We start from the raw sequence: 8,294 nt of genomic DNA, 5'->3' as shown, positions 1-8,294 counted from the left end.
CGCTATCCCGAGCCTGCCTCCGAGGAATAGAACTGTTGACGACATATGGCCTGATGTACCGTGCTGTTCAAGGTCATTTGGCAGAGTCCAATAAAGTTTGCACGCCTGATATTAGGCCGTGCTCGAGTGGTTAACGCAAGCACCGAGCAATGATTGTAGCCTAACTGCATGCGTTTGTGACGGTGATTACGCTGCTCATGTCTGCTTGTTCAAACCCCCCCTGAGAAACGGTCTCAGTGTCCCCAACATTGTCAGCTTTATCGTTCTTCTCAGAGATTGACGCCCCCAAGAACCTGCGCCTCCTCTCCAAGACCTCCACCACCCTGGAGTTGGAATGGGACAACAGTGAGGCACAGGTAAGCTCCCTGAGCACTCCGCCCGCCGGTCGTTGGAGGACTTTGTTTATGATGTTCCCGAAATATGACACTTTGAAGTTACAAATGACACATGTTGTAAGAAATACTCCATTACCACTATAGTTACTGTGGATATTAAAAAAAATTGTAAACAAAAGCTCAAATGCTAGGCTTTTGGTCATGTAAAATTTAAGCTCAAGTTAAATTGTTTGGAAACTTTTTCCACTATTCATGTGACCAATAGTGAAGAGCAATCTTGTATTTTCCGCAAACATAATTTTTGGGAATAAGGTCAAAAAGTTCAATCTTACTTTCACTGAACCATAACAAAATCTCCCAAACAGCTGAAGGGAATTGTGTTGTAGGTGTCTGCTGAATCCTTATAAGAGGGTGTGTATGCTGGATGCCCCCTTGAAAATGTTCCACTGTGCATGCCATCATACTATATAATCTATATATTCACTCTGTGTGTGTGTGTGTGTGTGTGTGTGTGTGTGTGTGTGTGTGTGTGTGTGTGTGTGTGTGTGTGTGTGTTTTACTTTCTTGATCGTAGTCTTCCATTTTAAGATGAAAATAAACCGAGAGTGATCAATAATTGTAATCTACTTAATTATTTGCATGTGGAGGTGGAAGCCTACCAGGTGGTGTACAGCACACTGGCAGGAGATCAATATGAAAAAGTCATCGTACCAAGAAATGAGGGCGCAACCACGAAGACCACTCTCACCGGTAAGTGGGGAGAAATTGGCATCAACAAACCCTTGGGTCCTTTGCGCAACGATTTTGCTGTATTTGTTTTTTTTCCACGTTATCCCGGCTCACCTGCTGTGTCGAGGGAAGTATTTTACATGCCAGGGTGGCGTCCGCCGCGTGGCTGCTCACAACTGATTGTATTTGTCCAGGGGCTTGTTGGCCTGGGGGCGTATTGGAATCAAGAAAATTGGGAAGTTTGTTATTTTGTGCAATCAATGCTTGAATAGCTTTTTAAGAAGAATTATTTTCTCTCTTTTTGCAAACATTTTTTTGACTTTTTACATTTCCATTGTGTTTGCTTCGGCATGTCTGTGGCTGATGTTAATTTCATTGATGGTGTTTCAGATCTGCTGCCTGGCACGGAATACGGTATCGGCATTTCTGCCATGAGAGGCAGCAACCAGAGCACATCGGCTACTATGAACGCCAGAACCGGTGGGTGACTTTATCTCATCAGTGTGGGGGAAGTGCTAATATCCAAATTGTAATTTTCACACAAAGGCAGTGGACTGCATCAGATTTTATTGCCTCTTGTCTTCTTCAGGCCAGAAACATTTGGGACATTTCTCGTATATTTGCACATTGACATTTCCCTCATAATTTTTAAAAAAGTATGCCTATGCTTCTTCGTTGGGCCAGGTCTGGACGTGCCTCTGGATCTTACTGTGACGGCATCTACAGACAACACCATCACCCTGGTGTGGGGAATGGTCCAGGGCCCCATTGACTTTTACAAAGTCACCTTTACGTCCTCCTCGGGCTTGACCACTGAGGTGAACGGCGGCAATCACTTCTCAAATATTAATTCAGGATATACTTTGGGATGCACATGCAGGTAAATGTGTGATTGTCATTTTATCTCACATTTTCTTTGTGTTCCAGCTGACAGTGCCAAGAGATGAAACCACCACCACTTTGAGAGAATTAGAGCCCGGGACTGAATACACCATCACCGTGGCAGCCAAGAGGGGGAGACAGCAGAGCAACGTGGCTTCCATAGATGCCTTCACAGGTAGGACTGACGCGTAGTCTGAAGAGCGCTTCCCATAGTGGTCCCTGTACCACTTTGAACTATTTCATCCGCTCACCCAATGAGTAAGGAACCAGATCGATAAGCATTACGGATAATGTCATCGGAATGGCTAAATTATAATTCCCATCCCTAATCGTGGATCTGGTGTGGCACGAAGACCGATCTGTTTGAGGCAGCATCGTGCCATAGACCAAAGAGAAAGAATACAGTCGAAAAGATCGATTTAGCCCTGCCTTACCATTATGTGCCACAAGATGGCGGCGAGGCTCTTCTGTCTTTTAAACAAAGCTATGTCACTCCCCAGTAAAGCTCCTCTTCTAACTTCAACGCTGTTCCTTGGTGCCAAATGGCGAATTTACGAATGCCAAACTAAGAATTCGCTGTAGTAGAAGTAGAAATTTCGTATCTGGTAACGACATAGCATTAAGCAACTCCTCTTGTTATTTTTGTCGTAGCGAATGATTTGTGAGACACGTAACGGATCCGCGTGTGAGCTCATTCCGTTTGATGTCTCAATCACGGAGCCCATCCATTGGGCAAAACTCCGTGCTGACTACCCACACACATAACGATGCGCCTTTGGGAATATTTATTTGGTTTAACATTTCTGTTTTTTTGAGACGCTACTTCAAAAAATGGTGTCATTGCTAAGCTATATCGCTTTTGGGGGCATTCGACAATCAAGGCTTTGCTAATCGAAAAGGGACAATGCTTAAAATCACCGTGATTATTGAGACTAAGCTGTCTTCTAATCAGGCAGTTGGGATTCTTTAAAAACGCAGAAAGTTATATAGCTGGGAATGAAAAAAAAATCCCGCGGAGTCCAGTGGTGAGTTTAATGACCATAAGGTGAGACATCCTTAAAAATGAATGCAGGTCCATTACAAGGAGAGTTTAAAGAGACTATTAGTAGATCTAAAAGATCGCAGCCCGCTAATGAGCTGGTTTCACATCGCCCCAATTTGAAATTAATCTTTTCATCTTACGACAGGCATGTGTCGGTTTCTTCAGTCACGCCACATTTCCTCCTCTTCTACCTGTATTTTGTTTCTGGGAATTTCTTCCACCTGGTCCATCATAATCTTTCTTTCTATTTTTTTTTTTTTGCCCATCTACACCAGCGGTAAGCATTTTTTAGGTCCAAAAGCACCTTTGATTTGACTTTTCAGCATCAAAATGATGCACTGAAGCACTTGCCTTTTTCTTCTCATCATCCTCATCTTGATCTCGTCATTCTTCATCATAGAAATGACTGTTGTCATCGTCATGGCCACCACCATCGTCCGCAGTCGTCATCGTGATGTGCGACTTCATCATTTGGTGTCGTCCGCGACTAACAGCGCTCTAACCGTCGGGCATTGGGAGAGAAGACAGGATGATAAGATGGAAGATCGGCCGGATGGAAAAAGTTAATTGGATGTCATCTTTTCATCCACTTCACTAGTAACGTCGAATTATGGGTGCCCAAGTGAGCTCATATTAAAGCAAAACACGGGATTTTCTCTTGAACCGCATTTTCAAAAGCTTGATGTTATTTTTAAGATTGATCAAGCGCAACAAGTTGAGAGCTGCGTGACGATATAACCTTCAAATTAACTGGACGGTAAATATAAGACGCGCTGACTGGAAGCGGCCTCGTGTTCATTCACTTCATCATTAGCTGTCCAAGTCATCCATTTTGACAGCAACATCTGCTACCATCATCGCTTTTGCCATTTTCTTTTCGTGATCAATCCTATCACAACTTCATCTTTATGGCACATAATCCAATTAGCCTCTCGTCTTCATGAGCGATTAAATCATCAAGTGCACATGACTCTGTGGTCCGCCTGATTGAGATTGCGCCCAAGGCAAATTGTGCCAGCCACTTCCATCCATCACCACCACCACAGCTTCTCCGTTTCCATCCTTTGACAACACCTTATTTCTTTCTACGCTTGTCCCTGCTTCCCTCCGCACTCGGAGACTCTCCCGTGACATTTCGTCCATATTCCTCCAGGGATCAGGCCCGTTTCCCACCTCTACTTGTCCGAGGTGACTTCCGACTCAGTGCTAGTGGCGTGGAGCTCGCCGGCACCGCCTGCTGATTTCTTCATTCTCAGCTACAGCTCAGCTGACGGCACCGACACCTCTAAGGTGACCTTGGAAGGCTCCAAGACGAGGTCGCTGGTGCAAGGGCTGCTTCCCTCCACTCAGTATACCGTCAGCCTAATCACAATACAGGGGGATGTCACCTCTGAGCCTATTACGGCGTCCCTCACGACAGGTGAGCAGCCCGATTGGACGGAAAAGTCTCGGTCGGGGCACAGGGAATGCTTGACACTCCTGCTGGCCCTTAGCGAGCCTCACTCACAAGCGTAGCGACAGCATAGGAACAAAAACGTGAATGACGACGTTTTTGACTTGCAAGTAGTGTTTAAAAAGCGTCAGAGCAAAATTTGAAAACGACGGAAAAGTCTCGGTCGGGGCACAGGGAATGCTTGACATTCCCGCTGGCTCTTAGCGAGCCTTACTCACAAGCGTAGCATCAGCATAGGAACGTGAATGACGACGTTTTTGACTTGCAAGTAGTGTTGAAAAAGCGTCAGAGCAAAATCTAAAAAAGATTGCAGATTTATTTTTTTGAAATGACGTATTCAGGTAAGAAACGACATCCAGCAGAATCAATACGGTGTATCCATGTTTTGTGTTTTACAAAAGTACTTAACAATATCAATGATTTTGTATGTACAGGTACCCTAGTCTAAAAAGCGAAGCGTGCCGAGTCTCTGTTCCCAAAAGTTCAGTTAATTATTAATCCTTTCATGCACCCTGTAACCTGACAATATGATGAGCAGTCCACTGTAGTCACCGCTGTCCCTGGAAGGGTTTATGTCATTATTTCCTACCCATCGACGCTGTTTGTTACAGGTACCCTAGTCTAAAAAGCGAAGCGTGCCGAGTCTCTGTTCCCAAAAGTTCAGTTAATTATTAATCCTTTCATGCACCCTGTAACCTGATAATATGATGAGCGGTCCACTGTAGTCACCGCTGTCCCTGGAAGGGTTAATGTCATTATTTCCTACCCATCTATGCTGTTTGAATTATTCCGCAAAGCATTTCTTTCCTGACATACTCCACCAAATAGTTCCACGTATTTACCTTCGTCACTGTTACATCCTGTGATTTTTAACTCCCGTTAGTGGTGGTGATCTTCGGGGGAAGACTCTTCCTACAAATGCAGAAGCATCCGCCGAGGCATTTCATACGTTATCATAAACGGTCTTACGCCGAGCATATTGAAATGTGAATCACTGCAGACATTTTAGTCAGAACTTTTTTTTTTTTTTTTTTTGGAATTCGACACCTTTGCCGTCTCGAAGGGAAGCTTCATTAAATACTGAACAACGCGTGCAAAGGTTCACCTTTACCAAAGCAAACGCAATTAGTAAGATAGCCGTACCCGAAGAGGCGCAACTTTCACAAAGGAGCCGCCGTTTTTCCAGCCAAGTGGAAATGAATTCCTTTCAAAGCCAGGAATGATAAATTAACCCCTCTTCTCATGAATACTCATCATTATTCTTTTAATTTGAAGTGCTGCTGCTTTCCCGAAGCAGGAGATAGAAGTGCTTAAATCTCCTCCTCATCCCCCCCCCCCCCTCATAGTGTCTTTTCGTCGACGCCGTTAATAGTTAAGTAACTGCCATCGGGTGACTTGTTTGCTCGCATTGTGTCGGCCGTAACGTTTTCCGCAGTCGCTCGATAGCTATCCCTGGAGACACGGGTAAACAAATTGTCAGCGGGGCGGGGGGAGAAATATCGTAACGGGTTTAGCGGTGCTCCCTCTCTTGTCATTTTCATTGTGTTTCTTTTGGCAGGGCTGTGGATTGGTCCTTTGAATATCTGCTCAGCCGGTTGACACTTTTGTTCATGCTCAATGTAGTTTGAGCGGTCATCGTTCTCTGACAGAAATGAGCATAGATAGATGTCAAATGTGTTCACGCAAGTTCTCTTTTGAAACAAACGAAGCAGCAACGCATACTAACGGCATAAAAACTAAAAACAAAAGTTGGAGGTCGGGTGACTCATAGATTAATTGACAACTCATGGATGATAAGATAAGATAAGATCAGAAAACCTTTATTGGTCTCACAATGGGGAAATTCCCAATTCACAGCAGCAAAGTTATGAAAGGAAGAAGTAGAACAAAATATAGGAGCTGCTGTCAAGGCAGCCACTCTCATGGCTAATCAGATGAAGCTGTTATTTTTGATCATTGATAAATTGTTGGGAGCCCTTGTTTACTTTTTACTTTGCTTACCGTATTCTTTGATTTCTGTTGTCGTATGCAAAAGCACGTTCATGATCTTGTGTTGAATCAAATCAAAATCACCTGCTTTCACGTTGGAAAACAATGATCGGCCATTTTGACGATTTTCTGACACGTTACGGACCGAAATGAATCGATTCATTGGTCCGGACGTTTTCTGTAGTCTTCTTGCTTTTAATAACGCCGCATCTCTCCCAATAAACCTGAGCGCTGCTAAATTTGGACGTTCCTGGAAACAGTATAAACCCCTACAAGCACAGAATCGCAGTAAATTCCCATCCTGGAAACTCAACAACAACTGCAAAGTCCACCAACAAATGTGACCGAAGAATATCACGTGTTCGACGATAGCGTGAAGCGTTTGGTGTCACAGGTCGTCTATCCATGGTTGTGGTTCTAACTAAACTGAATTATGCTCTAGGTATGGACCCACCCAAGTTGATGACCGTGTCGGCCGTGGCTGAAGACATCGTGACCATTTCGTGGATCAAACCACTGGCTCCATTTGAATATTATAAGCTTTCCTACCAGTCAGCCAGAGGTATTTAATTTCTCAGATTTTAATATGATTGCCTTTTGCCAATGAATCTTAATTCTAACTTTCAATTTGAGCTGTAAATATTTTACTCCTTCCTCCACCATGATTGAATAGTAGATGTGTTTCAAATTGTGCACGACAAGCTGGAAATGAAGACAAAGCGGAGTTTCCATTCGTTTCCCCCGCAGGTCGAGTGGACAGCGTTGTGATTGACAGCGATGTGACCAACTACACGTTGTCCAGTCTGTTCCCTGCTACCGAGTATGAGATCAGTCTGAACGCTGTCAGGGGGAGCCAGGAGAGCAAAATGGTCAGCGCCTCGGTCTTCACAGGTACGGGGGTGGGGGGAAGAATGTGAACCGAAACAAGTCGCTGATGTCATTATTGGCTTGTGTCCGACAGTCCTTAAATATTACATTTAATATTTTGGGATTTAATATTAAGTATGTCCTGAAAGGTAGTACTGCTTATTTTTAACAATTCTGTTAGTTGGAATTAGTTTTTAGAGTAAGTTTGTTTGGTTTTATGATTATTTTTATGATGTAATTGTATTATTTATAGTTTAGTTTTTTTTATTAGTTTTAGTATTAGTTTTAGTTTTTATTTATTTATTTAATATATGTGGTAATTGCCGAGTGCAAGATTAAAATAAAAAGGTCACAAAGTATTTTAAAATGAAGTAAACTGTCATTCTCAAACAACGGAGGTTGGTTCTTCTGTATCCACGGATGTACAACAATACAGAAATCAATACGTTTAAAATTAACCATTTATGATTTAAAAAAAATGTAAAAAACAAAATGAAGGACATTTTCACGATAAATGTAGCGAGTTTTCGGTTAGTTTTATGAACATAAGATGTAGTTTTAGTTATTATTTTCTTTTAAAAGCATTTCTGTTTTTATTCGATTTTGTTTGTAAAAATGTTTTTATTGATTGTAGTTTGAGTTTTCGTTAACTGCAAACACTTTGGTCATGTCAAAAATAGCTAACATAAAAATCCAATTTCACTAGATTGACCTTTAACTTTGCTTTGAAAGAAATGTCTGTACACTCACACGCATATACACACGCGCACACACGCACGCACGCCCGAGAAAATGAAAGGGTACAACTGGCACCTGGCATTGTGGCGAGAGATGAAAATGTCGACCCCTTTGACCCAATAATTGGTAACCTATTCTGCAACCCATCTCGCAGCACTCTCTTTATCCTTTCGCCTCACGTCTCTCGTCTTGAATGTTCGCATCGCCTTGCATACCTTCCCGCTCTTTTGCTTCATCGCTTCTTTCTCAAGAAATCTCA

At 42.9% G+C, this 8,294-nt stretch overlaps 1 protein-coding gene across 1 annotated transcript in view; it reads left to right on the top strand.

Annotated features, from left to right (window-relative positions):
* tnr (tenascin R (restrictin, janusin)) overlaps positions 1-8,294 on the top strand; it is a 47,311-nt gene that overhangs the window by 20,438 nt on the left and 18,579 nt on the right. Inside the window, exons 14-19 of the mRNA XM_019871672.1 lie at positions 1,455-1,544; positions 1,749-1,882; positions 1,992-2,121; positions 4,142-4,408; positions 6,873-6,992; positions 7,178-7,321. Coding sequence (XP_019727231.1) covers positions 1,455-1,544; positions 1,749-1,882; positions 1,992-2,121; positions 4,142-4,408; positions 6,873-6,992; positions 7,178-7,321 — 885 coding nt within the window. The remainder of the gene's footprint in view (positions 1-1,454; positions 1,545-1,748; positions 1,883-1,991; positions 2,122-4,141; positions 4,409-6,872; positions 6,993-7,177; positions 7,322-8,294) is intronic.

This window comes from Hippocampus comes, unplaced genomic scaffold (assembly GCF_001891065.2).
Source record: "Hippocampus comes isolate QL1 unplaced genomic scaffold, H_comes_QL1_v1.1 scaffold217, whole genome shotgun sequence".
In the NCBI taxonomy this organism is placed as follows: domain Eukaryota; kingdom Metazoa; phylum Chordata; class Actinopteri; order Syngnathiformes; family Syngnathidae; genus Hippocampus; species Hippocampus comes.
The sequence above is the reverse complement of the archived record's forward strand: the minus strand, read 5'-3'. Positions and strand labels throughout refer to the sequence as shown.